The sequence below is a fragment of the Tursiops truncatus genome, chromosome 20 (assembly GCF_011762595.2).
Source record: "Tursiops truncatus isolate mTurTru1 chromosome 20, mTurTru1.mat.Y, whole genome shotgun sequence".
Taxonomy (NCBI): domain Eukaryota; kingdom Metazoa; phylum Chordata; class Mammalia; order Artiodactyla; family Delphinidae; genus Tursiops; species Tursiops truncatus.
This window is the reverse complement of record NC_047053.1, coordinates 6,567,034-6,594,709: the sequence shown is the minus strand read 5'-3', so window position 1 is coordinate 6,594,709 and position 27,676 is coordinate 6,567,034. Positions and strand designations below refer to the sequence as shown.

The window sequence follows — 27,676 nt, the reverse complement described above, 5'->3', positions numbered from 1 at the left end:
TACTGGCTAGCAAGCATGAAAGTCTCATCTTCCGTGAATGCTGTGAAACTGTCTAACTCCCTCAGTGCTCTTCTGGGCCTTTCTTTATACCACTGTTGGAACCCTGCTTTCATTCTGCATTCTTATTAATTTCTGTCATTGTCATCTCTAATGTGGGGCTGTAGTACATTATATGTAATTCCTTTGTGAAATACTTGGTCATGATATAGAGCTGTGGTTTTCAGAATGTAGTCCCTGGACCAGCAGCATCAGCATCACCCGGAACTTGTTAGAAATGCAGATTCTTGGCCCCAACATGGACCTACTGAATTAGGAACTCTGGAAGTGGGACCCCAAAATCTGTGTTTTACCAAGTCCTCCAGATGATTCTGATGCATGCTACACTTGAACACCACTGATGTGGAGGTTCACATAATCCCTTGGCTCATGAGGAAGGATGCTGGAGGTCTTAATGCTCAGAGTCACCCCTCAGCAAAATTGTTAATAAATGGCCTTTGTGGACATATTTTCTTATCTCCCCCTTGCCCACCCTCAGGGTTGCCTTCCTTCAGGCACATCTCAAGAGACCTCTTTCTTTTAGATACTTTCTTAGTTGAATAGCCAATAATTCTAGCTAGGGTATTAGCTGAAATTAGTATATATTCAATTTAATAAGAGATTAAAGTGAACATCCTCCAAGATGCCAAGTATTCAGTCTCTAATAGGAAGCTATTTAGATATAAGATTGATAGACAGGGAGGTAATGTTTTGGAGTAATGTTTGGAGGTAATGTTTTGAGATTTCTTCTGTTCTTGGTATCTCTTGGTTATGTGAACAGTTATGAATTGAGCCAAGGGAAGAAGATTCATGGTATTTCCAAGTATCAGTATGTCAGTGGTCCCAGATTTTGCTTTCAGTGACCATGGCCTTTAAGGCCTCAGAACATAGAGTGGTAAAGAAACTGGCCTTAGTATAAATTCTTAGGAGATTTTATTAGTTTAATGATACCTGGCTGGATACCAAAAGCACTAGGGCATGGTTGTCTCTGCCTAGTTCCCTATGTGTATATTTTAAATAGGTTCATCAATAAGTTAGGGAAAATGTCCCTTGCCCTTTGTAACTTTTCACAGTCTTCTCCCAGTCTCAATTTCTTTCCAATACAGTTAGTCTAAGAGCTACTTATCAGGGAGGAATCACTTAAACTACCTCTATTTTTCCTGATTTAAAGTTGGTTTTGGAGTCAGCCTCCTGCTCTCTCCTTGCTTGTATTCTGTTTAGATTCTCTTATCCAGTATCAGTAGTTTAGAAACAGTTCCCAAATCTCAATGATCCCTCATATCAATTAAAGAAAATACAAAGAGTGTTGTAAGTATTTATAGATGATCATGTGTGGTTTTCTTGTAAGATATAAGGAAATAGGTCTATGAATCACTTAATCTGTGAGGAAGATGAAGAAGAATATTAACTAGCATAGTTGTGACTCCAAATCCTTGCTGCTTTAATCAGGGACACCAGAGTAATTGACCCCTAGATAATGAAATCCACTCTCAACTCTCTACATAAGCAATTATTTAAATAGTTAGGAGACAGAATAATAAAGCAGTTGCCCATTGCTTTTGAGGTCAATAGGTTAACTCTACAGAGTTTAATTAAAATTCGATAATAAATGCCTACTCTAGGCAGGATATTTCATTAGTCTTCCTCGTGGCCTAGGTAAAATATTCCTTATAATTATTTTCTACCCCTTTTAAATTCTCTTCTCATGAAGCAGGCTTCTTACTGCTAATTAGGATTCTCACACCGGGGAAAGAGATTCCCCAAAAGCAGCCTCCTCATTAGAAAGGGGTATCCACCACTGTAAAAGAATAAATTGGTATTCAACTATGTTATTTTTAAAATGTCTACACAATGAAGCCAAATTGTAAGCTTTAAACAAGTATCACTGCTCCCCATCCCTCACTTTGGCAATAGCTATGATAAAATTTTAGTCACATTCTTTTTGATATTAAGAAATTATTTTTCTGGTTCCTGCTTAAAATATGTATGGTACTGAGAAAATTCAGGTTCCTTGGTAAGCAGAATTGTATGTAGAAATTAGGTCAACAGGAAGATTTATCTAAAAAGTTCTGTCCTTTTTGTTGGAGAGGTATGTGGTTCAGAGGAAAAAAATTTCCCCCCAGACAGAAATAAAAATCTATAACCACAAAGTAACTGGGAATGCTGTCAAACTGTCTAACCTCCCCAGTGCTCTCCTGGGCCTTTCTTTATACCAGTGTTGGAACCCTGCTTTCATTCTGCGTTCTTGTTCATTTCTGTCACTGTCATCTCTGGTGTATCTCATTTAAAAAGCCTCCATAGTATTTCTAGGGTCTGGTCTTTCCTATCCTCCTTCATCCTCCACGCTACTGCCAGAATTGCGTCACCTCTCCTCCTTGTGAAATTTGACCGGTTAGATACGTGTCCTAATTCCTTAGCCCTGCATGTGAGGCTGAACCCCTCATAGTCAGGGCTCAGCTTCTATCTCTGGCCTTCTCGGATGCCCTTTGTTCATGGAGCCTCTGCTTCAACTACTCTGAAATCTCATGCTTGTTTTCTCTTCTTAGAATGGCCATCTCCTTTTCTCTTTCACATGATAACTATTTACTCATCTTTTAGGAGCTAATTCCATCTCCCTTGAGAAACCTTTCTGGATTCCCCAGGTTCACATCTCACGCTATGTTATTACCACACTTTGTTTTCATGCTTCTCTCAGAGTACGCAAATTGTACCAGCATCTATTTGAATTGCTATCACTTGCTGGCTTGAGCTCTTCAAAAGCAGGGATGGTTGTCATATCCTTGGTACCAATTTCTGTACAGACACGTTCTTGACACTCAATAAAATTGGTTGAATGGAATTGAGTATCCCATTAACTACCTTTGCATCCTCTTAGACCACTTCATTTCATTTGCCTTCTATTAAAGTTGGTTCCCTGACCACATTCGTTTTTTGTCATTGCCTCTGACTGCACACAGTAGGAGCATAACAAATGTTGAATAAATGAATTAGTTCTAATAGCACTATTGAGCTTGTAATTAAGAGACACATGTATTTTTAGATTGCAAAATTCTCTGCAGATTTATTTCCTTGACATTACAATGACATATGACAGTGACAAAGAACTTCACATTTTGTGCATTTCTTTGGTCACCTTTCAGCATTTGAATGAATTACTCTTCACTTATGACTTTTGTGTGAACCTCCCGGCTCTTCACCCGCCGCTTGTTGACCTGCGACTTGGCAGTGTCAGCCCTTTCCTCGGCCTCTTCCAGCTCGTGCTGGATCTCGTGGAATTTGGCAAGGTTGACATTGGCTTGTTCCTCCTGAGAAAAGAAATGCATTTGAGAGAACAAGAAAATTTGACATTTTCTGATTCTTACTGCCTTTGTTACTAAGAGCAGCTATAGAATTTGCTTCATGAGTGAGAAAGCAAAAGGTTCTGTTCTTTGGTGATGTACCTATTTGGGGTAGGGCATCCCACATATTCACCTCTGTGTTGGTGGGCTTACAACCCCCTGTTCACTCTCTCTCACTTGACTCTCTTCCTGACAAACTTAAGATGCTACAGTGACAACAGGGATATCAAAGTAGCAGGAATTTGAGTCAGCCTTGTTTCTGTGGAACAAACTTTAAAAAGTAGGCACTGTGGTAGTATTGGGTGTGGAGACCTTAAGGAAGGTTTTAGAATTAACAGGATGAGAAAGATAACTGCAGCCAAATGGAAAAGAAATGTTCTGAGGTCGATTCATCATGAACTTAAATAAGGCTTAGATTCAGAGTGCTCATTTGCACAGCCCCTATGGGTGCTGGGAATTGCTGGGAGTAGAGTGTTCTAGTTAGGGAGGGAGGTGGGTTGTAACCAAGATGCATCTCTACACTGCTTTGTCTGGAAAACTGCTAGAGGTCTCAGAAGAAATGAACCCGAATCTCTAAGGATCCAATAATTAGTGGTACGATTTTTTTCATTCTAAATAAATACTCATTTTCAAACCTAATTTTGTGTTCCCAATTTAGTCTTCTTTGCCTTAATGAAAGCCTCTTAAATTCTATGAGCTTTAGTCTCCACAAATCCTGGCCCTGCTCCTGAACCTTTCTCTCTCACTGGGGAGGTACTTACAGCCTCTTCAGCTTGTGTCTTATAAGCTTTAACTTTGGTTTGTAATTTGTTCACCAAGTCCTGTAGCCTGAGGACATTCTTGCGGTCCTCCTCAGTCTGGAATGAAAGAGGTAGTAAATAGTGTCATTGTTTGAAAACAACTCATTTTTATTTTCTTGAAAGCAGTAGGCTTGAATTATATGGAAAGGCTGATCACCTAGTAAGTAAGTTCCTTCACTCTTCTGTCATGTTTCCAAAGACCCTTGACAGCCTCAACGTTGCGCTTCTGTTCATTTTCAACCTCATTTTCAAGCTCCCTCACCTGGAAGAGGACAAAGGTGTTTAGCCACTTGGCTGTAACTAGCAGCATGAACAGGCTGGGAATTGAACAGGCTGGGAGACCCACCCTGGCCTCCAGCTTCTGGATCTGCTTCTTCCCGCCCTTCAGGGCCAGCTGCTCAGCCTCGTCCAGGCGGTGCTGCAGGTCCTTCACCGTCTGCTCCAGGTTCTTCTTCATCCGCTCCAGGTGGGCGCTGGTGTCCTGCTCCTTCTTCAGCTCCTCGGCCATCATGGCCGCCTAATTAGCAGTAAAATAAAACCAGTAGAGAGAGCTGAGACAGCCCATCAAGATTCTAACTTGACCACCCCCGTGTGGCCCTCTGCTCACGTCAGTGATGGCCTTCTTGGCCTTCTCTTCTGCATTGCGAGCTTCTTGGATAATGTCCTCCATCTCTCCCTGGATTTGGGAGATGTCTGTCTCCAGCTTCTTTTTCGTGTTGATCAGGCTGGTGTTCTGGTTAAAATATCAAATTTAGAAATACTGAGTACATGAGAGCAAAATTACAATGTCCAATGTTCTAATGAACCCACAAACTAATTAATTAAGGTAACTAATTAGTATCCCTTCTTGTTCCATAAATTATCTGAGTTGACAATATACTTTCACAAGACAGTCAACTCTGAATGTCACAGTTCATATAAACAAAAATATTGTTAATCCAAAGATATTTTAAACTTTAAACTCCATAAAACATTATGAATACATTTTTAGATAGTACTAAGATTTGAGCAAGAATTTCATTTCCAGTCCACTGTATTTTTTACCTTTATGTTATACTCACCTGGGTGTGCAGGAGCTGGACGCGCTCGCTGGCGTCCAGGAGCTCCTGCTCCGCCATCTTCCTGCTCCTCTCCGTCTGCTCCAGGGTGGCCCGCAGCTCCTCGATCTCGGCCTGCAGCAGGTTGGCTCTGCGCTCCACGATCGCCAGCTGCTCCTTCAGGTTCTCTTGGCCCCGGAGAGCATCATCCAGGTGGAGCTGGGTATCCTGTGGAATGAATGATCATTGAGACACCTTGTTCTCAGGGCTGCAGTCACCCCAACTGCCCTGGGACCATCTCCTGAGCCCATTTACCTTGAGGATGGCTTGGGTGTTCCTGTAGTTCTTCAGGGCCTCAGCAGCTGTGCGGTTGGCGTGGTTCAGCTGGATTTCCATTTCATTGAGGTCTCCCTCCATCTTCTTCTTGAGCCTGATGACATCATTTCTGCTCCGGATCTCAGCATCCAACGTGCTCTGCATGGACTCCACGACTCTAATGTGGTTCCTCTTCAGCTGGTCAATTTCCTCATCCTTTTCAGCAATTTTCCTGTCAACTTCAGACTTGACTTGGTTCAACTCCAGCTGGATGTGCAGGATCTTTCCCTCCTCATGTTCAAGAGATGCCTTAATGACAGCAAGGGGTGACATTAGCAGGGAATGGAAGTGCATGGTATTCTAGAGATAGGAATTAGTTCCTACCTTTGTGCTACTATAATGCATCTTTTTTCCATTGTTACAGAAATTTCTGCCATGTGGTGTTGTTGGTTTTGTATAATTCTGTCTCCCTAGCTAGCTAATGCCCATGGGGGCAGGGCCCTTAACTTATTCATCTTTGCTTTCTCGGTGTCTAGCATACCATTCCTGATGTCCAGTTATGTTAGTTGTATGCATGGTCAGTTTTCCATCCTCATATTTATTACCTAGAGTAAAAATTATTTTTCTTTTCTCTTGATTCTTGCATGTGTTAGATCTTAATTCCTCTCAAAATGGTTTTAGAGTCTACCTCTGCCTCTTCTAAAGCAGCCTGAATTTCAGACTTTTCTTGTTCCACTTTTTTCTTTATTTTCTCCAGTTCATTTATATGTTTCCCTCCTTCTGCAGTCTGCTCAGTGAGGTCAGAAATCTCCTCTGTTCATGAAAAAAAAAAAATTAAAAATTCATTCAGTGAGGGAAAACATTCTTTCAAATCTTTTGTTGAAGAAAAGGTAAAGTGTCCTCACGTTGCAAATTCTTGTTTTCCCACTTCAAGGTTTCACGTTGGTCTAAGGATTCCTCATAAGCATGCTTAACCTTGAACAGCTCTGTGCTGAGGGTGCAGGACTCCTGGGAAACTTCAAGTTCAGCATTAGTTTCTTCTTACTTCTGTTTCCATTCTGATAGGACCTGAGGGGCAAGGAATGGTCAAGAAATTGAGTGGAGAAAGTTTGGTGGGATGAAAACCATTTATTCTGGCAACTTTCAAACAGAGTTGAGATGATCGGGGACTGAAAAATAATTATGAATGAGAAGAGTAGAAAGCACAGGGGTCCCCACTCCTCCCCACCTACTCGTGGAGCTGGAGCTGCTGAGAACAGCCCTCGGATGGTTTGAATAGGCATATGGAAGGTGGGAGGCTCTCCTTAATCACATGTTGAATGCTGAAACAGAAACTGGTGCAGAAATTACCTTATCGAAGTTCCTTTGCTTTTTGTTCAGGGCTGCACAGGTGGCGTTTGTCCTCTCCACATCAGTCATGAGGTCCTTGACCTCATTCTGGAGCCGCTGCTTGGTCTTCTCAAGGGAAGCGCATTTGGCGTTCACAGCTTCTACGTGTTCCTCGGCATCTTTCAGACGCTGGGCCAGCTTCTTCCTAAAAAGTGAAATAAGGACAATAGAAGTGAATGGTCACTCAGAAACTCTTCTAAGGCATCCACCAAAACATTATAATTCCTATCTGGCTCTACATTATTCACAGAATAAATGACTAGATCTCTCCTGAAACTTTCTCTTGAATGAGAAGGTCCCTTCCTTAAACTTTCTGTTGAATAAGATTCTCCCTCTTAAGTTCAGTCTTGAACCTTTGATTGCATTGAATATTTAGACCTTTAACAACAATATGTGTTATTTCTTATTACAGAGCTTAGTGTCTACTTTTTAGTCTTTAACACTGTATTCTTTTTTCCTCTACAAATAACCATGTTTTTACATCTCAAAAGGAGGAGCTGTGCTTTAAAGTCTGATTATTTTTCTCTTACATACCTGTCACCCTGGACCGATTTTTCCATTAATGGCTAAGACGGAGGAGCAGCACGGGAGAGTATAATTGACTCATTCTATCTACACCTGTATGGATAGGATGATGTCAGAAGTTCCCCTTTTAAAAAATAATCATTCAGCTTCCTCTTGCACTATGTCCTTTTTCCTTCTACCCTCTAACTTAACTTCTTTCCCTAGACAACCTAGAGTATTTGTTTTTCTTGCTTAGGTTTATGTCATGCATGATTTTTCGTAGGTTTTTATTTGGGGAGCAATGGACATTTGCCCATGTGGTATTTAATATCAGGTGCACTTTGATTGTTAACAGAGCTATTTTCATTCATACTTAGCCTCCTCCAGCTCCTCTGTGCGCTGGATGGCGTCCGTCTTGTATTTGGTCCTCCACTGGGCAACCTCACTGTTGGCCTTGGACATTGACCTCTGCAGCTCAGCCTTGGCTTCCTGCTCTTCCTCATACTGTTCCCGCAGCAGGTCACAGTCGTGGCGGGAGGACTGCAGGGTGTGGGCCAGGGTGCTCTTGGCCTGAGAACATAGAGATTGGTGACTTAATTTTATATCTTTAAGGTGATGTTTAGTCCCTAAGCTCCTGTAGGCCACCAGAAGAAAATCTGTAGAAGTAAGCAGAAAACAATCTCAAAAGCAAGGATAATGACAGAAACAACAGCTGTAAGTAAGGCTAACCTTTCTCTCCTCTTCAAGCTGCCTTTTCAGTTCTTCTGTCTGTTGTGTGAATGCTTGTTTGCCCCTCGAGAGCTGAGAAACTAATGAGTCCTTTTCATCTAGCTGTCATGAGTATTCACCTATAAAGATCTAGAACCAGAAAACTCAACCTTACTTTGGAAGTTAAAGCTCTAAATTACAAACTGGAGTGGGGAAAGGGAGCTGGGTCTGAAACGTGATGGAGAGTGTGGCTTTTAGCAAACCACCAATTTCCACTTCAACCCTGGTGAGGACATCTATGTGAAAATGAGAAGTAGGGAAGACTGAGGCAGATTACACGCTTCTGAACAACACAAAAGATTTGGGGAGCTATTTCAAATTATTTGATCACAATGGAAACTGGTGAAGAAATACGTGAAAAAAAATGTAAATCAAACCAACAAAAACCATTCCAGTGTTTTTTGTGTAAGGCAACAGTGTTGTACTAGTTTACCTTTCACTGAAACTTGATTGAAACAGAATTTATTCTTTGGAAAATAGGAGACTTTGAGCAGTTCCCTCTGAAATGATGTTTGAAGGAAAATCCTGGAAGAATTTTTATATTAAGAAACAATCAAGTGTCTTTCCACCCCAAGAATGAGTTGGTTTGTGGATAACTAATTAGTTCTTAAACTAAGTGGCATTTAAATTTGTCTCCCATTCTTTAAGCACCATAATTCAGAAAATACACTATATAGTTGACCCTCGAACAATCGGGGTTAGGGGTTTCGACCCTCTGCATGGTTGCAAATCTGCTTATAACTTTACAGTCAGCCCTCTTTTTTCACATCCATGGATTCAACCAACTGTGGATCATCTAGTACTGTGGTATGTTTTTATAGGAAAAAAATCACGTATAAGTGGACCCACACTGTTCAAACCTATGTTGTTCAAGGGTCAACTGTATTATGTTAAAAAGAGAGAAAACACTTTCAGCACCATTTTTGAACTGGTTACCTGTAAGCCTTATCTCTTTAACATTTAATAAGAATCACAGCTTTCATTTTTTTTTTTTCATACCACTAAATTACTAGGAGTAAACATGTAATGAGGAAAAGGAACTACAGGGAGCATTCTGATTATTTGTGAATACAGTTTTTCCTTTTCATAAAGTGTACTTATCAACTGTATAACAATAATAAAAGCCTTACTTGAGCTTTGTTCTAGAAAGAACAATATTTGAATGAATATGAAAGAGTAAAGTGGTTCTCCAACAATTTGATCTACCTATTACGTTAATGGTCCAAATGACCCACAAAACAATTTCCATCTTGTTACCTCTCACTTGGGGAGAAGAACTTTAGTAGAAAGTTGGACAAGTTGATAGGGGGAGGAGTAAATGCAGAGACCCTCCAATTTGGATAATCAAAACTCTGTGTACCTCACTTGAATGCTCCTGGCTGGATTGTGGTCCTGCATATTTCCCTACTTAACTGTGGTGCTACCGGCAATTGGCAAGACTTCAGGGAAAAGACTGGAGTAAGCATTCTTGGACAGGTCATTTCACCACTACCATAATCCGACATCTTTAAAATGGAGATAACATTACACAGACTAATGAGGGTAAAAAAGTAATTAACTTGTGGAAGCACTTTGAAAAGCAAAAGTAAATACTGTCAGGATACACTTTTTTATTAGATAACTTTTAGATTAGAGTGAAATCTGCTTTAAAGTGTTAAAAAATAAGAGAGCCTGGGTCTCTATTTAAAAGAAAACAAACCCAAAACCAAAAAGACAGAAAGGAAGAAAGTAGTCCATGCTGGTGGTCAATAAGGTGTTCATATGAGCGGCTCCTCCCAGGGAAGTCATATGTGAGCTCAAATAACTCAGTGTAGAGTTTTTCAGCAACTGGATAGCCAAGATAAATTTATCATTCAAGGTCAACACTGGTAGATGGCCCACCTGATTCCGTCTGCAGGTGCGCTCTCTGAGCCGTCAGGTCACTGAGCAGCCGCTGCTGCTCTTCCTCCTTCGTCTTAAGTTCACTCACTTGGTCTTCTAGAGCGCGGCACATCTTTTCAAGGTTTCCCTGCATTCAAAAAGTGGTAAATGGCATCTTAAGCAAGTATTTGGACCATAGAAATTTGCAATAATCTAAGCATTCCATAGGAGCTGCAGTACTCACTTATTTTGAGAATAAACTACCTTTACAAAAAAACAACAACAACAACAACTGAGGCCTTAGTTTGTGATGGAAAGAGTAACAAGACACATAGTCTAAACCTACTGCCACGAAATTGCTTTGTGAAACTAAGCCTTTACTCAGTTGGCTTATCTGTGATATGAGAATAGTGATACTTGATGACTCAGCTCATGAAATTTCTTTGAGAAGCAGGTTATGTATTTGTGCTTAAGGGAAAAACAAAAAGCCTAGTCAAGGTGAGGTGTTTCAAAAATTTCAAAATACATCATTGAATTGTATTTTTTATTGGAAAGAACTTGAGTTTTCAGGATGCATATTCTTTGGGGACAGCTCTTCTCCTGTAAAGAGGGAGCACTTGGCCCCATGACATGGGAGTTGCCCTTCCTGCGACCAGCCTCCTGCCATAATCTCCTTCTGCCAGTTACTAGTGATTCTTGAAAGGCTCACTCACACCTGTCCTACAGAAATCTCTATAAGACTTAAATCATGATTGTACCTTGGCTTTGGAGACAGTCTCCACGTTGCTAGCAAGGTCATCAATCTCCATCTTCATCTCACTCTTCTCCTTCTCCAGCTTCTGCTTGACCCTCTGCAGGTTGTCAATCTGCTCCCCCAGCTCGGCCACACTGTCCGCGTGCTTCTTCCTCAGCATGGCCGCTGTGGCCTCGTGCTGCAGGGTGGCCTTCTCCAGGTCCTGGCGCAGCTTCAGGAACTTGGCCTCCCACTTCTTGTTGAGCTCTATCTGGGTGGATGTGACGCCGCCCGCCTCCTCTAGCCGCTCGCTGATCTCCTCCAGCTCCCGGGAGAGGTCCGAGCGCTGCTTCTCAGCTTTGGCGTGGGAGGCCCGCTCTGCCTCGATCTCCTCCTCCAGCTCCTCGATGCGGGCCTGGCAGTGGGGAAAAGCTCAAGGTCAGCTCCTTTGTGTTAGTATTTTGTCATGTTGAATGAAACTGATGGAAATCATGGACTTACCTGTAACTCCTTGATCTTCTTCTGCAGTTGAATGCCAGGTGTTTGTTCATCTTCAATCTTGCTTTGCAGGCTGCTCATTTCAAACTCTTTCCTGTTAGGAGAGCAACACATTAGCTCATACTCTGTCCTCTTGCCAGTCTTCTTCTCTATGTGTAACTGAACGTTTTTGTACTGCTGGTGTTGAGGAAGTGCTAAGTGCATGTTTTACAAGTCAGTACTATACCATTTTCATTAAATACAAAAGTTAAAGATGTCATTATTTGTTTTTTTCTGTGTGCTGCGAAGTAATATTTTTGAGATCCAGACAACGAGCAGGTTACAATTGAACTCTCTCACTTTCGGAGTTTTTCATCAAGTTGCTGCTTATCATTTTCTATATCCATTGTGGATTCTTGGGCCAATTTTAGGTCACCCTCCAGCTTCCTCTTGGCTCTAAGTCCATGCGCAGTTTTTTTTCTTGCTCCAAAGACCCTTCAAGCTAAATACAAATAATGTTGCGTCAAAAGGATTGCTTAGCTTCCTTTCAAAGAAAATAAGTTCCTTGCTAATCCTAGACTTACGTCATCCACTTGCTGCTCTAGCTTGGCTTTAGCTTTGTTCAGGGTGTTCACTTTGTCCTCTTCTGCCTGCAGGTCATCCAGGGTCTGCTGGTGGGCCTCCTGGAGGGCCTTCTTTTCCCTGGTCTGCTTAGCTTTGACTTCGTCCAGGCCTGCCATCTCTTCTGTGAGGTTTTTCATCTAGAAAGGTTAAGGAAGAGATTATCTCTGCTCTAAAGCAGCTTAGTTAGATGGCAGAGTCTCTATATGCTGTATACAAATACATTTCATACCTTGTTCTCTGTGGCATGTTTCTCCTTCTCAACCTTGGCCAGTGTCAGCTCAAGGTCATCTGTGTCTTTCTTCAGTTCCGAACATTCGTCCTCCAGTTTCCTCTTCTTGGTCGTCAGCTCAGAATTGATCTCTTCCTCATCTTCAGCTCTCTTAGTCACCTCCTTGATCTTTGCCTCGAGCTGGATTTTGGTTTTGATCAGCTGGTCACATCTGTCTTCTGCATCAGCCAAGCTAGCTGTTTCCTGAGAAGGGACAGTAGACACTTTTAGATCTTGTTCTGTGGACATTTTCAGATTTTATTAAGATTTTGAAACCAAACAAGTAAATGGTGCTTTAAAGCTTTTGGTTAATTTTTATTAGCTTTCCATCATTTAGGAAATATTTATTGGGCACTCCACTTATGGCACTGGAGATTTTTAAAAAAGGAATTTGTCATAATTCCTGATGAATTTATAATAAAATTACACTTATTAATGATGGGGTTCAGGATACACTATCCCAAAGTATGGTACCTTGGCATAATGAATATCTTAAGCTAAAGGAGTTTGAGAAAAGAGCAGAAATAGGAAGCCCACCCTGACCCATTCCCCTCAGGCTTCTTCCCTGAAACAGGTCATAAAACTTCCATGTGGAAGGTCCCCTCCCTGTACTGGGAGGAAAGAAGACATTCTTATCACAAGAGGTGGGGAATTTAGGACTGAGAAGGCTGTATAAACAAACCTTGTTAAACTAACCCTTATCTTCCTAGTTATTTCTTCATCACTTACTGCCCCAGTCCAGACCCCTTTGTCTTGTCAGTTCTTCACATATTTATCATTTCTTTGTCTAAAGGGTATAAAAGCTCCATGCTCTGGCCACTTCTTTAGGTCTTTATTCTCTTGGAAGGCTCCCATGTACACATAAAAATTAAATAAAATTTGTTTGTTTTTCTCCTGTCATTCTTTGTCAGTTTAAGTTTCAGACGCAGCCAAGGAACCCTAAGAGGGTCAAGGAAATTCTTTTACTCCCCTGCATGATAACCTGTGTTTAATGTGTTGGTATATAACTTCAGTTAGTTTTATTTATTTAATATTATTTTCCAGAACAGTTTAGTATATGGAAAGCAAAGGAAATGTTGGATATTTAGCAGAAAAGTGAATTAAAGGGAAGATACATGCTGCAGTGACAGAGTGGGTGGAATTAATGGGAGCATGCGGAAGAACTAAGGGGAACGGAACATTTTAGAAGGTGGTGCTAGAGAAGTAGCAAGCGTGTTTCTTAGGAGAAGAAATAGGAGTTGGAATATAAACCCTCTGAGGGCAGGGACTATGTCTCTTGCTCAAGGTTGTATCCCTAATGCTTGGAACTTCATGAAATATTTATTAAATGGGTAGTTGATAGAATAATGTTGAAACGAAGTCATATTATTCTGAGAAGAGCATACTTAGATCAGTTATACTGATTATACTTGGATCATACTATACTGAGAGAAATTAACTTCCATACAGTTATCTCTTGATTCTTAATGGTGTGATGAACCCCTCCTCAATTTGGAAAACCATTGTCTCCATAAACCACAAGGAAAGTCACAGTGCCAGCCTAGGTAGTTATAATTCATTTTTCTTTAATTTTTCTAGTTATGTGTCTAAAACCTGTGCGCCCACTGGAACCAGTGCAGATTCCCTTCTAAATTCAGAGAACTAGAGAGTAGCTTTTAATGTTTCTGTTGTTGATTTCAGTGGTGGCAGCTGAAATTTTCTTGTCATTTGGGTCACAGAAATGGGTTAGATAGTGGTGTTGAGCAAATATTTCTTCTCAAGCCTTTGGATATTTCTTGGGACATCAAAACAAGAACACCAGTACTATTTCTCATGCTTTGCCTAATTGACACTATTTATAGAAAGTATTGCCATTTTCTTTGCGATGATCTTATTCTTTCAGGTCCTAGAGACTTTCTAAAGATACAGTTGAGAGGGAAATTGCCAGGGGACCATAGATTTTAAAATTCAGAATATGGGTTTTGAGTTGATACATTCTCATCATAAAGTCTCCTCGCTCTTCACTGTCAACATTGTTCTTTCTTCACTGCTCTTATTTGCATTTTTCAGCGGGGAGAATCTTAGGGAACAAAGATCACTTTCTTTACTGCCCATATTTTGGTAGGAGAAACAACAGGGGGAAAGGAAAAATGCTTTTGTTTTTCCCTTCTCAACAGAAAGGAATCCTACCACAGAGCTTTTTAGTAATATTGTATATGAAATTTTATGGAACATTCAGAGGAGTTGTGAATTAAGAAAGATTGATAATCAGTCCCTTAATAAGGTGGAATTTAGACTCTCCCCTAGCGACTGCTGAATTGAAATTTTAGCATCAGATTGCAAGCAAAGGCTTCTGATACTCACAGATTGAACCTGGAGCTGCAGGTCATTTTTCTCTTGCATCAGAGTTACTATTTTCTCTTCAAGTTCTTTCCATTTTGCCTCTGACTTAGCTACCTCTTCTTTGGTCTTCTCAAATCCTTCGTTCATGGTGGCCGTCTCCTTCCCTGTCTCTGCACTCTTGAGGAGGGGCTTGATTTTGAAATATAGCTTCATCCAGGGCCAGTCTTTCACATTCATGAAAACACGAATATTGTACTGGATATAGAAGATGGACCCTCTGTGATAGGAACAGAAATGTTCAAAGTCAGGTACAACAGGAAACAATTAAAAGGCCTAGGCTGATGGGGTTTAGTAACATTTCCTATTTTACCTCCCCTCCACCATCTTCTGGTACTCCACTCTTGCCAAGAACCCTCTGCACCTGGCCTGGGTTCGAGTAATCAGATGGGCCAGCTTGTCATCTCGCATCTCCTCTAGGAGCCCCAGAAGGCCAGCTTTGAAGAAGACCTATGCGTGGGCAGAGTTGCAGATCAGAAACTTTACATAAACTCCAAAGCGACAGGCATAGGGTCTGGTGGGCCTTAGAGACTATTACCTTGGTGTGACCAGATTTATACTGGGTGTGGTCAATGTCGATGGACCCAAGGAGCTTCTCAGAAGCCTTCTTGCTGTCAATGAATTGTCCTTCAGGAATTGCACTTGCATTTAATATCTTGTGTCTGTTTAAGCCAAACAAATAAATGATAGAGCTGTTGTCACCAACAAGAAATCTTCCTGCCTTATTATAGAAACAACTTAGCTGTTGGGTAGTCTAACACAGATAAACAAGCGATCGTATCTATCTCTTTATCTAGTCTTTGTATATTCAAAGGGTGTCAAACTTTTGGTATATCAATACGGAGTCTGTTAAATTTGTTGCTCTTCAATTTTAATAGAAGTTATAAAGGATAGGATTATTTCATTGAAAAATGAAATAACAAGAACCTTGTAAAATAATTCACAGTGAGAAAGTCTGACCTGTGTTTGAAGTCTGCATACAGGATTCTGCTTGGGAACCCCTTCCTGCAGATGAGGATGCCCTCCAGCACACCGTTACACCTCAGCTGGTTCAGGACAAGCTCATGATCCATGGCCCCTAAAGAGAGATACATTTTCCATATAATAGTCTGATGAGAAATTACACTAGAGCTTGTCTGGATATCAGAAGTGTCTTACCAGGGGTTTTGGTTTCACTGGGGACGATGTACTGTGCAAAGTGGGGGTGAGGGCTTCTCAGGCTGGTCATCAGCTTACTCAAATTCTCCTGTGGAACCATGTGAATATTTGGTTAAAAATACACTATTTTTGTACATTCATATTTATAGACATAATTATCATGGTCCATGATACTGTTTTAATTTCAATGATTAGTATCCAGGTTGAATTTGCAGAGGGTTATCTCTGGAAATATCTCTATTTTCCCTATCTTTGTGCATTATAAACTCACTGTTGAAGTGGTTATTCATTCCTGTTGAATTTCTTAGCATATGTTATAAAGTTACGGCATTTTAACTTATGGAAATACTCTACCCATAATCTTTTGCCTAGATAATATGGTCCGATTTACAAAAAACTCAAAATCTTCTTCCAGCTCTCCCATTTCTTTCTTTACCCAACTTTCAATTGTATCTGCTTCTCTAGCACATGCTTATTCCTTATAATTACGTAGCTGTGTCTTCCTGCTGGTTTCATAGAAAGGGGCCTTTTAATGCCTTGTTCTGTGAATTGGCAGAAAACGGATAGCCATCTTGCCAATGTGAGAGGTTTTCCACCCTATGGAAATCCTGATTTTTCAGAATAACTAGAACTTCAGTTATTACAGATAGGATTGTCAAAAGATAAGTAAATTTTCCTTAAAAAGCTATTTCTTATCACACATGATTTCTTATTTTCTTCTTTAGATCAGCCTCCAAATCCTACCACTATTTTTCTATCCTCACCTTTCACAATCTACTCATTTCAGTTTTACGCCAGTATACACCTAAGCACCTACCCCATTTGGACGCTCCCAAAGAAAATCTCATGTTTTGCTTAATCTTCTCCCAGAAGCAGCTTTTAAGTGTCAAATGACCTTATTTCCCAGCCCCAATATTGAATTTTACCGTCTCATACTGACTCTGACCTGGCACCTGTGTCTCCTATATACTGAGCTCTCTCTTCCAAGCTACCCCACACCTTCCTGTGAGAGTCAATGCTACCACTACCTGCTGACCTGTCTCCTGGAGCCACACTTAGTTCTAGAATCCTTGCAAGATTATTTACCCTTCCCCACATAGTAAAGTAAAATTTAACTTCCTGCACCTAATTAGAGAGAGAAAGTGAAGTTTGTACCCTGAAGACAACTGACACGGTCTGGCAAGAAGAACCCTTCTTCTTGCCGCCTTTCTTTGTACCGCCACCCTCTAAGGGGAAGAGAAATCACAAGCACTCATAGTACAGGCTTTCTCTGCCTCAGTTTTATACATGAAGTAAAAGATTAATTCTGTTGATAATTACCTGCTTCAGATGTTTCCTCAGAGAAAAGGAAAGCCAGAATCTTCACTGTGGAATTCTGGTACAGCCCGACCACCATCTCGTTCAGGGGGTCCTTGTTCTTCTCCAGCCAGCCGGCAATGTTGTAGTCCACAGTGCTGACATAGCGCACCAGGGAGAAATGGGCCTCAGCCCTGCCTTTAACCACCTTGGGCTTCTGGAACTAGACAGACTTTCCAAGATGCTGGTCATACAGCTTGTTCTTGAAGGAGGTGTCTGTGGCCTTGGGGAACATGCACTCCTCTTCCAGGATGGAGAAGATGCCCATCGGCTGGACCAAGGCAGAGTGCATACGGGGCGGGTATGAGCTGCAGTGTCAAGCAGCAGGTCGGCGAGGGGCGGCTGCTGAGTGCACACAGCAGGTACCTTCTCGATGAGCTCAATGCAGGCGGCCAGGTCCATCCCGAAGTCGATGAACTCCCACTCGATGCCCTCCTTCTTGTACTCCTCCTGCTCCAGCACGAACATGTGGTGGTTGAAGAACTGCTGCAGCTTCTCGTTGGTGAAGTTGATGCACAGCTGCTCCAGGCTGTTGAACTGGGTATTTCGAATACCAAAGAGTTTGAGTGAGTTTGGAAAATCCAATGGAGACTCAGCAAAGCAGACACAAAGCGGAAGGGTGCTTTGAGGCTTGTCATTGATGCAAACAGCTCGCATCAAAGATCTCAAAGCCAGTGACGTCCAAGACCCCAGTGAAGTACTGCCTGGGCTGCTTGGTGTCCAGCTGCTGGTTGATGCAGGTGACCATCCACAGGAACATCTTCTCTTAGACGGCTTTGGCCAGAGCGCCCACTGCATTGTACACCTTCATAGACAGAGTAATGACCGTTGCTGTTATTAAAGACGTGTCCTGAAGGCCTGGGAAGTGTGAGATTCACAGAGGCTGTGCCATTACCTGCTGCACAGTCTGGCCTTTGGTGACATACTCATTGCCGACCTTGACCCTGGGGTAGCAGAGGGCTTGGAGCAGGTCAACAGAGTTCAGACCCTGGAGAGAGGCAGCCTTGTCAGCAACTGCAGAGACACAATTCAGACATCCAGCATGACCCACTATGACCCCACCGTTCCTAGAGGCAGAGTAAGGAATGAATCATTCCTGTGTGGGGTTATATTTGTATGTGGCCATCATATGCTCAGGTGCAAAGGAGCCATGAGTTTGGAGTGGGCTTATTTGCCTCTATTCTCTCATTTAACCCAGATGGAGGTTCATTTGGTACCTTCGGTGCCATCTGGCTCTGCTTGCTCCTCACGCTGCTTTTGCTTAAATTTCAAGTTCCCATAATTCATTACTGCCCCCGTGAGATTGTAGATGGACACTTTTTCATCAGAAGAGAAGCCCAGGATGTCAGTGGCACTCTACCAGGAGAGATGAGAGGGCAGAATTAGGGCAAAAGACACTAACTTATTTAGAAGAACTTATACTGTGTCCTTATTCACACCTACAGCAGGTTGTCGTTGTCATTTCCATACACAATGACTTATTTTTAAAAAACTTCATGTGTAACTGACATCTGTGGCCATCAGCTCTTCTCGGTCATCAGTGCTAGGGACTGTGACCTCCCCTTGACTGATGAAGGCATAGTCATACGGGTGGTGGTGATCAGGAGCATTTCTGGGTGCATAGAATTCAGGGTGTATGGTTTACGTTAGAAGGTGTGCTAAGAAAAACATTGGCTTCTAACTTAATAAATTTAAGCTCTTTCGTACCAATTAGTTCTGGCTTCTTGTTAGACATGATCTGATAAAAAATATGGTAGCCTCTTTCTGCCTTTAGCTGGAAAGTGACTCTAGATTTCTCCAGAAGATCTGCAATGGAAAGTAGACATTGGATTAGCGGGAAAAATTATAAAGTTCCTGGAATGATTTTGGAACTTGGGGTCATAAGCTAAATCTCACTGGCCCCATGAGATTTCAGCTGAATGGTCCTGTGGGATATCACATATTACGTCTCTACCACTGTGGTTGCTCTTGCCACCTCTAGAAGGAAACTGAAGTTGCCTGGCTCAAGACATATTCATTTCTCATACAGAAGATTCTTGACATTTCAAATATAATTGATTCTTGATAACCTGTTCCTCCTCAGGGTCTCTTCTCGCTTTATAACAGGGGTTACTAAGAGCAACATTTATCAAGGCTCACACTAGGAAGAAATCACATACACTAAACCCAAGTTATATACCCCCAGTCTTAGTTTTTTCTTAGAAAAATTTGAAATTTCTGAGGCTGGCATCCTTCAGATAAGCCCAGCAACTCCTGGCAGTTTCTAGAGCACCGTTGGCTCCTGACTGAAGTGGAGGAAGCACACTGTGGGCTCTGGTTAAGACTGGCATTACCCACAGGCATGTTTGGCAGTGACTGGTGTTTCACAGGCTCCAGGCTCAGCAGGAGCTGTAAGATGTTCCTCCCAACCATCATTTGTCATTCTTGGATTCTGTTTAGGAGGTCCTGTTACTCACATGTTTCAATATCAGCAGAAGCCAGTCTCCCCGTGGTACCGAAGTGGATCCTGATGAATTTACCCTTGCAAGTGAAAAAGATGATGTTATGTACAAGACTGTTAGCACACGAGTAAAAAGAGATTGAGTTAATAACTCAGAGAGCCTTTTCTGGCATTTGAGAGGACACCTGAGAAAACCCTTCGGTGACCCACAGACTTACAAAGCAAGAGGAGTTGTCATTCCTCACGGTCTTGGCATTGCCAAAGGCCTCCAGCAGGGGGTTGGCACTGATGATTTGATTTTCCAGAGTCCCCTGCAAAGAAAGGCAAGAGCAGTCCTCACATGTGGGGCTCGGGAGTTTCTTACTTGACAGCTTGGATTCTGACGTGGCAATCAGACCCGCCTGCATTTTGCCAGTAGTAGCTTCCTCCTTCCTCTTCTCCCCAGTGACTGCAATTGTTGCAAAGTACTGGATGACACACTTCATGTTCACAGTCTTCCCAGCCCCGGATTCTCCACTGTCAAGCAGTGATGAAATATGTGTGAGAAATTAAGCTCTGTGACAAAGGAAACTACTTCCTCCATTAGCATTTACTCTTATGTGCCTGTCTTTATATGTCTTTGTCAGAGTCCCCTAGATCTTTCTCTTCAGGCCACATTTAGCCCATATTATTTCTGTTGCTTTGCACTGATAAGCATCTGAGACAGTCGATCAGTAACCATGTAGCACTTATTTCTTGAGTGCTTAAAATGTGTCAGGCTCTCTTCTAGGTGCTGAGGCCGGGCTTCAGGGGTCCAAGAAGCAGCTCCTCAAGCACTATGTAGTAAATGAAACAATTAGTAAAAAACTCTCTGAAGCAATGCATGTGTTCTTCAGCTTCCTTAGACTAAAGATATTCCCAAGTTAGGTTCTTGAAGGAATAGACATTCCTCAAGTAGGCCTTGAAAATGAACCACTGGTAACGTTCGCAAACTGCCCAAACTTCAGAAGGTGTGTGTGCTCACGGTCCGGTACTGGGTTCTGGCCATGTGTGGACATGGTGTTTTATATCTCCTAATCCCTGGCAAGCTCTGGAACTTTTAAGAATGGGCTAGCAAATGATGTAATTTGCGACATTGTTATTTTATATTTGGATGCAATCCGAGCCCTATAATAAGTGATAGCAATATTTAGTTCCAGGCTGATTATGCCATTGCTTTACTGTGGGGCATGAACTAATTTCTTCTGTTGGATTGTGATTTTCCCAGTGAAAATAAAATAGGAGTAAGTCTCAGAATAATAATACATATGTGATTAAGGTAGACTGATTCTCTCGATCTAGAAGAAAGACAGTGGACAGTCAGCATATCTTCTAGTTACACAAACAAAACTTTCTATAGGGAAACACTGAGGGCATTGAGTGTAAGTGTCACACTCAGTGGGGTTTTTCCATATATTATTGTAAAGTTACATGTGGTGGTGTTATTATGTCTCTTAAGTTGGGGAAGAGAAACATTAAAATGTGTAGTGTTTTAAACTCCTTATGCCCCACAGGAAGTGTGTCCTTCTGGTTTAAAAGAAAGAGCAATCCTTTCCATAGACACATTCCCTAGTTGTCATCTATAGGTTCCAGTGGCCTGCTCTTTGCTAATGAATGCATATAACTGAAGAATGCACAATATTCTAAGGATTTGGACTGTATTTCATAGTTCAAAATAGTGTTAATCAGGCCAAGATTGAGATTTAGTTTCTAAATGGAACACACACACACACACACACACACACACACACACACACACACACACACACACACACACACACACACACACACACACACACACACACACACACACACACACACACACACACACACACACACACACACACACACACACACACACACACACACACACACACCCTCTGCCTCAAGGTCCCAGGTAAGAGAGGGTGCCTCAATCAGAATAAAGTCCTTTTAAGGGGGGACAGTGACAACTTCCTTTTGAATGAAGTACTCCCCGAATACCATTTTCATTCAGAGAGAGGCTATTATCTCTGAAATGGGTTCTGATGACTTTAAAGACGTAACAATACTTCTTAAAGTATCTAATTCAAAATCAACAAGAAACATAGGTACTAAAATGATTGAGCTGTGCTTTAGTCACCTCTTGTGTGCACCTAAGGGGCTGGATTTGAGTATTCCTAAAGGTTTTTTTAACTTTTCCATGTTGTGATTATAGGTGGTAAAATAATTTGTATGAAAAACAGTCAGGCCACTCACCAGTCAGCATGAACTGATAGGCGTTGTCAGAGGTGGAGAAGAGGTGGGGCGGGGCCTCCTGTTTTTTGCCTCTGTAGGCAGCCACCACCTCTGGGCTGTACACCGGCAGCCACTTGTAGGGGTTGACGGTGATACAGAAGAGGCCTCAGTAGGTCTGCACCGTAAAGGAAAAAAAGGAATATAATTATTTCATGGGGACCTTCATAACATACTATTTTTCAGAATATTAACCACCTGCATGAGCAGAGGCCATGAGAACAAACTCACGTAGATCATCCAGGCTGCGTAACGCTCTTTGAGGTTGTACAGCACTGCTGGCTCGTGCAGGTGGGTCATCATGACCATGTCCTTGATCTTGTCAAATTTGGGAGGGTTCATGGGGAAAACTTGGTCGTCTTTCACAGTTACTGTCTGTCAAGTCAAGTAAGAGAGGCCAGGTCGACAAAGGAGTGTCAGCTCCCCTAACTGGCAGTGGGGCCCAGTCTAATCCCCTCCAGTTGTTTTGCTCACAGCTCCAGCTTCGGTCTTGGCTGTCACCTTCCCTCCTTCTCTACTCTGCACGGTTGCTTTCACAAAGGACTCCTTAGGGTCTACCACGAAGATTGAGGACTTGGCATCAAAAGGCCTATTCTGGGCCTCCATGCGCTCCTTTTCAGGCATTCGGAGGTAAGGAACAGCCTCCCCCAAAATGGCCATCTCAGCGTCGGAACTCATGGCTGTGGGTTATTGATGGCAGCCAAATCAGAGACACTGCCTGGCAGAGGAAGTAAAGATATTATAGAAAATCAGCAACTGGGCCATTCGATTCACGTTAAAAAAACCACGACATTATTCCTTGACAAGTTGAGCACTAGCATCTTTTTGGGTATGGTCAACTCCCTGGCTTGGCTGGAGGTGAAATGTCAGTCTCCGTGTTCTGTGCCAGTGGTGATAGATACTTATTCTTGCATTTGGAAAGAGACAGTTGTTTCTGGCTCATCTACTGTATGATATTGTAGCTCCTTTCTCTGTTTCGTTTGCATATTAATCTTAAGAAGCCTCCTATCATCAGCTTATACAGAACACCATGCTAAGATGACTGCAGGATTTCTCCAGCTCTTTCACTTGTAGTTCTTATCTTCCGGTGGGATTATAAGCACCTTGCAGACAGGGAGTGTTTTCCTTCTACGGCACCCTTCACACCTCTTAGAACACATGTTGGGTGTGGGGAAGGACCAAAGTTGGCTTTATAAATTAAAACATCAATAGAAATATGTTGCTAAAGTTATAGGAACTATTTAGTACCTGGTGAAAACCTTTTCATTATAGATTTGGGATTTACAAGGACTACCTAATAAAGGAAAGCAGAAATGTGAGGAGCCTTGTTTTGCATTGTTTAGTTAAAAATATCCTATTCTACATCAACTTCTCTTGTTCCTGTGTCATAAGTTTGACAAACTCAGTTTCTTCACCTGTCTTTAGTATTTCTCAAAGGCATTATAAAATGTTATTACCTATGTTTTCTTGCTTTATTACTAGTATTCTCATAAAAATTTCAGAAAACTTTTTCTTTTCAAGATCTGTCTCCTGCCACTTTAACATTCATCAATCCTGTGCATAATGGTCATATATAACCTATTTTATAATAAAGATCTTTTTTTAACATCTCTATTGGAGTATAATTGCTTTACAATGGTGTGTTAGTTTCTGCTGTATAACAAAATCAATCAGCTATACATATACATATATCCCCGTATCCCCTCCCTCTTGCATCTCCCTCCCACCTTCCCTATCCCACCCCTCTAGGTGGTCACAAAGCACCGAGCTGATCTCCCTGTGCTATGCGGCTGCTTCCCACCAGCTATCTGTTTTACCTTTGGTAGTGTATATATGTCCATGCCACTCTCTCACTTCGTCCCAGCTTACCCTTCCCCCTCCCCGTGTCCTCAAGTCCATTCTCTACATCTGCATCTTTATTCCTGTCCTGCCCCTAGGTTCTTCAGAACCATTGTATTTTTGTTTTTTTACATTCCATATATGTGTGTTAGCATACGGTATTTGTTTTCCCCTTTCTGACTGACTTCACTCTGTATGACAAACTCTAGGTCCATCCACCTCACTACAAATAACTCAATTTCGTTTCTTTTTATGGCTGAGTAATATTCCATTGTATATATGTACCACATCTTCTATATCCATTCATCTGTTGATGGACACTTAGGTTGCTTCCATGTCCTGGCTATTGTAAATAGTGCTGCAATGAACATTGTGGTACATGACTCTTTTTGAATTATGGTTTTCTTAGGGTATATGCTCAGTAGTGGGATTGCTGGGTCATATGGTAGTTCTATATTTAGTTTTTTAAGGAACCTACATACTGTTAAAAAAGATATCTTTTCCAGGAAAACTCAAAAGCACTTGGGTTATCTTCTCAACATTTTTCTATTCAAACTACAGTGATTTGGATAGCATAATTAAAATCCTTTATCTTGCTAAAAATGCTCACATTTTTCATATTATATTTTTTAAAATGTCCATTTTACAGAGTGTGAAACAATATGCAGTTTTCAGCCACTTTTCCAAGGCAAGGATTCAATCCATTCTATTAATCCATTTAGACAGCATCTCAAGGTTTTTTATATTATATACAGTGGTGAGTAAAAGCTGTGTATAGGAAATTTATTGATTTGGCCAAAAAGTTTGTTCAGGCTTTTCCATTAAGATGTTACGGGGGCTTCCCTGGTGGCGCTGTGGTTGAGAATCTGTCTGCCAGTGCAGGGGACACGGGTTCGAGCCCTGGTCTGGGAAGATCCTACATGCCGCAGAGCAACTGGGCCAGTGAGCCACAACTACTGAGCCTGTGCGTCTGGAGCCTGTGCTCCACAACAAGAGAGGCTGCGATAGTGAGAGGCCCGCACGCCGCGATGAAGAGTGGCCCTCGCTTGCCGCAACTAGAGAAAGCCCTCACACAGAAACGAAGACCCAACACAACCAAAAATAAATAAATTAAAAAAAGATGTTACGGAAAAAACCCGAACGAACTTTTTGGCCAACCCATACATTTTCTCCGTAAATGAACAGTAACACTGTGAAATGTTGTATTGCATGTTGTAATTCAATTATTTAAAATACAGTCTGCAATGCTGGAAATGGAAAAAATTATATCTAAAAACTCCTAAAGATTCTGAGAAAGCATTTCATTTATTTCAAAAGATATAAATTAATGAGAACCAGTTTCTAAAGTCTCCGTCAGAGTTTTTCAAGGGAAGCATGAACAGCCCTGAAATTGAAATGCTTTTATTTTATAACCTCCACCCCTGCCCCCGCCCCCGACCACTCTCCAAGCCACTGCAGATTTCTTGCTCCCTGCGAGGAATGAGAAAAATCAGTATCTTACCTTAGAGGTGCAACCTTGAAGTGGGTCAGAACTGTAAGAAAAAGAGCAAATTTCTTCTCATTAAATGCTAACAATTCCCAATAATAGCATGAAGGATTCTGAATTAAGCAGGAAATGACTGGGAACAGCAAAACATCTAATTAAAATTGCCACGTAGTAAGTTGGTAATTCCCTGGAAGGGCTGCCATGGGCAGTGCGGGCCAGGATGTGTGGCATGCATGCAGGCAGCCAGGCATCCCTATTGGCCCTTCAGACAGAGCCCTGTCCTCACACACACTTACCTTGAAGCTTTATGAGGAAAGACAAATCATACTCATTCCAAGGGTACTTTTATAGGGTCAGATATGGAAAACACGTAGCTTCCTCCCCTTTCTTAAATCATATTAGGCAAAACCTGTTTTTGGCGATGAAGGTCTCCCAAGTATAATTCCCCTCATATTAAAGATGTTTGGATATAAATAGAAATATTTCTTCTCACATTGGGTTGAGTGTATAAATCAATCTACTATAAATAATTTGAGTTGTTGGCAACCTGGAAGTGACTGCCTTTGGAATAATGTAAGGTGTTGTTTCAAAACCAGCTGTGATCTGTATTCCCTGAACTTCGCTGCCTGCTGCTCTTGTGTTTCGCTGAATTGCCCATGTGTAGTCTTTTCAACTGCCCACACAACTGCAGATACTATACTAGGGAGGAAAGTTTCTGCTCTTTACCAGAGAGTCAGAAAAAGATTGTTAATTTCTCCCAAGAAACCATGATTTTTCCCCCCATTCATTGTACTTTTTCAAGGATGCTTGGAAATTTAATTTTAAAACTTGCTTCATGAAGAGCAGCTAAAGATAGACAGCTTCTTTGTTTCCTTCAGTCAGTCGCCTCTGATTCATTGTCAGATCATTCCAGGGCCTCGCCAAGCTGGGTGGTCCTGCTTCTTGCACTTTTGTTTTTTAAATGTAAGTTGCTTGTGAAATCTCTTTTCCTCTGTGAAACTCAACATAGGAACAAACTAGAAAACAGGGTATTTCTCTGTCTAATTATGCAGCATCTGTGACTTCTCCATCAGTTATCCATGGTATACATTTCACATTTTGCTTGTGAACAATACCTGCACGTTATTTTCTATTCTGATGTTTAATTTAAAAAAATATTTGTTTTATTGTCTCTGTGGTCTTGCATCTCTTGTGTCAGCATTGTCTATCTGGGACTGAGACAAAATTTGCTTAATATACCCTGTATTACAACCATTCATGTATTATTGTACTTATATTTCAGTTGATTTAATGGAAAGAGGCTGCCTTCTGAAAGCAGATATCTGGAGACACTGTTTGTAATGGTCACAGGATTTATTGCTGTAAGGGACTATCTAATCCATATTTCTCATTTCACTAATAAAGTAACTGAGATTCAAAGAACAGAAGAGAGTTCACAAATCACACAGCAGTGTAGACCTTGGTCGCCTGATTTGCAGTGCAGTGTGCTTGCTGGTAACACTCCTGCACCTCAGTAGGTTAAAGCTATTGTTAGACCTGCGCGGTCTCCTAGGAGTTTCGACTCGCCCAGGAAACAACAAGAGTCGGAAGTCGATGCAAAACGCAAGAGGTTTATTGAAGGCCGGTGCACCGGGGTTCCTTGGTCCTCACGCAGGAGGTCGAAGAAGGAACCCCTTTTGGGCGGGAATATGTCAGTTTTATAGGTTCCCACTTCCCCGTATGTAAATTATAGATTTGGTTGTGTTCTCCTGCTGATTGGTCCCGGCTTAGGCTCGGACCAGAGAGGGAACTTATCCCCAGCTGTCTGATTGGTCTTTGACAGACACCTATTTTGTTTATCTCCCTCCTTCTCCCCAGCTGCCTGATTGGTCTTTGACAGACACCTATTTTGTTTATCTCCCTCCTTCTCCCCAGCTGCCTGATTGGTCTTTGACAGACACCTTTTTTACATTTTGTTATCTCCCTCCTTCTCGGAAGGGGGCCGGACATCCTGGAAATTCACCCATTGTCTAAGAAGCCCCTATTGTCTGGAGAGTTCTTAATCATTAGCTGGAACAATGTCCCTCGAGTCCCACACTATCAGGAAGGGTCTTCCAGGAAACATGCGTCTGAGAGGGGCTTTCCTAGCCAACTCTTAACCTGCTTTGTGACCACAGGTACATCATTTTATTTTCTTAGACACTTTCTTTATCAGGCATCTGCAAAATGTCACAGTGTTCTCAGAAAGAGAGAACATTTTAATAATGCTCTCACTAGGATTTGATGGGAATTTTAAGACAGCCTTTTGACTGCTCTGGATAGATTCTTCAATAAGTAGAGAATAGATGTTGGTTTTGGTTATTACTGCCAAGTTCTGAGGCACTTAAGCATTTACAGGTGACATGGGAACGCAGTGAAGGGGGCCAGTGCAGCGAGGAGCAATTCCAGTCCCTTCCTAAGGCCAATGTGAATCCAAATTATCTGTGAACCTACTTCCACACATCTAATTAAGTCATTCTCTTGTAGGGCCATTTAAACCAACATGCTCTTGCTTTCTATTCAGAAGGGAAGTCACCATTCAGTTTTTCCTTTACGCTG

The 27,676-nt window shown here is 41.7% G+C and overlaps 1 protein-coding gene and 1 long non-coding RNA gene across 2 annotated transcripts; both read right to left on the bottom strand.

Moving 5' to 3' along the window:
* Positions 1–3,188: 3,188 nt before the first annotated feature.
* Positions 3,189–22,452, bottom strand: MYH1 (myosin heavy chain 1). The gene is given in 40 exon segments (XM_033847501.2): positions 3,189–3,341; positions 4,136–4,231; positions 4,332–4,436; positions 4,521–4,691; positions 4,782–4,907; positions 5,236–5,439; positions 5,527–5,835; positions 6,215–6,339; positions 6,432–6,594; positions 6,877–7,060; positions 7,793–7,989; positions 8,149–8,267; positions 10,069–10,195; positions 10,806–11,195; positions 11,282–11,372; positions 11,618–11,717; positions 11,720–11,759; positions 11,842–12,018; positions 12,111–12,353; positions 14,493–14,748; positions 14,842–14,978; positions 15,067–15,190; positions 15,489–15,606; positions 15,687–15,774; positions 16,842–16,912; positions 17,007–17,313; positions 17,409–17,579; positions 17,698–17,847; positions 17,938–18,056; positions 18,260–18,398; positions 18,552–18,634; positions 18,637–18,654; positions 18,750–18,848; positions 19,499–19,562; positions 19,701–19,793; positions 19,884–19,998; positions 20,771–20,798; positions 21,739–21,892; positions 22,006–22,149; positions 22,249–22,452. Coding segments are annotated over 40 exon segments (5,802 nt in total).
* A 4,237-nt stretch (positions 22,453–26,689) lies between these two features.
* On the bottom strand, positions 26,690–27,069 carry LOC141277430 (uncharacterized). The gene is made up of 2 exons (XR_012328848.1): positions 27,040–27,069; positions 26,690–26,982 (listed from the first exon to the last, which is right to left on the bottom strand). It is a non-coding gene; the product is annotated as an uncharacterized lncRNA (long non-coding RNA).
* Between the last annotated feature and the right edge of the window lie 607 nt (positions 27,070–27,676).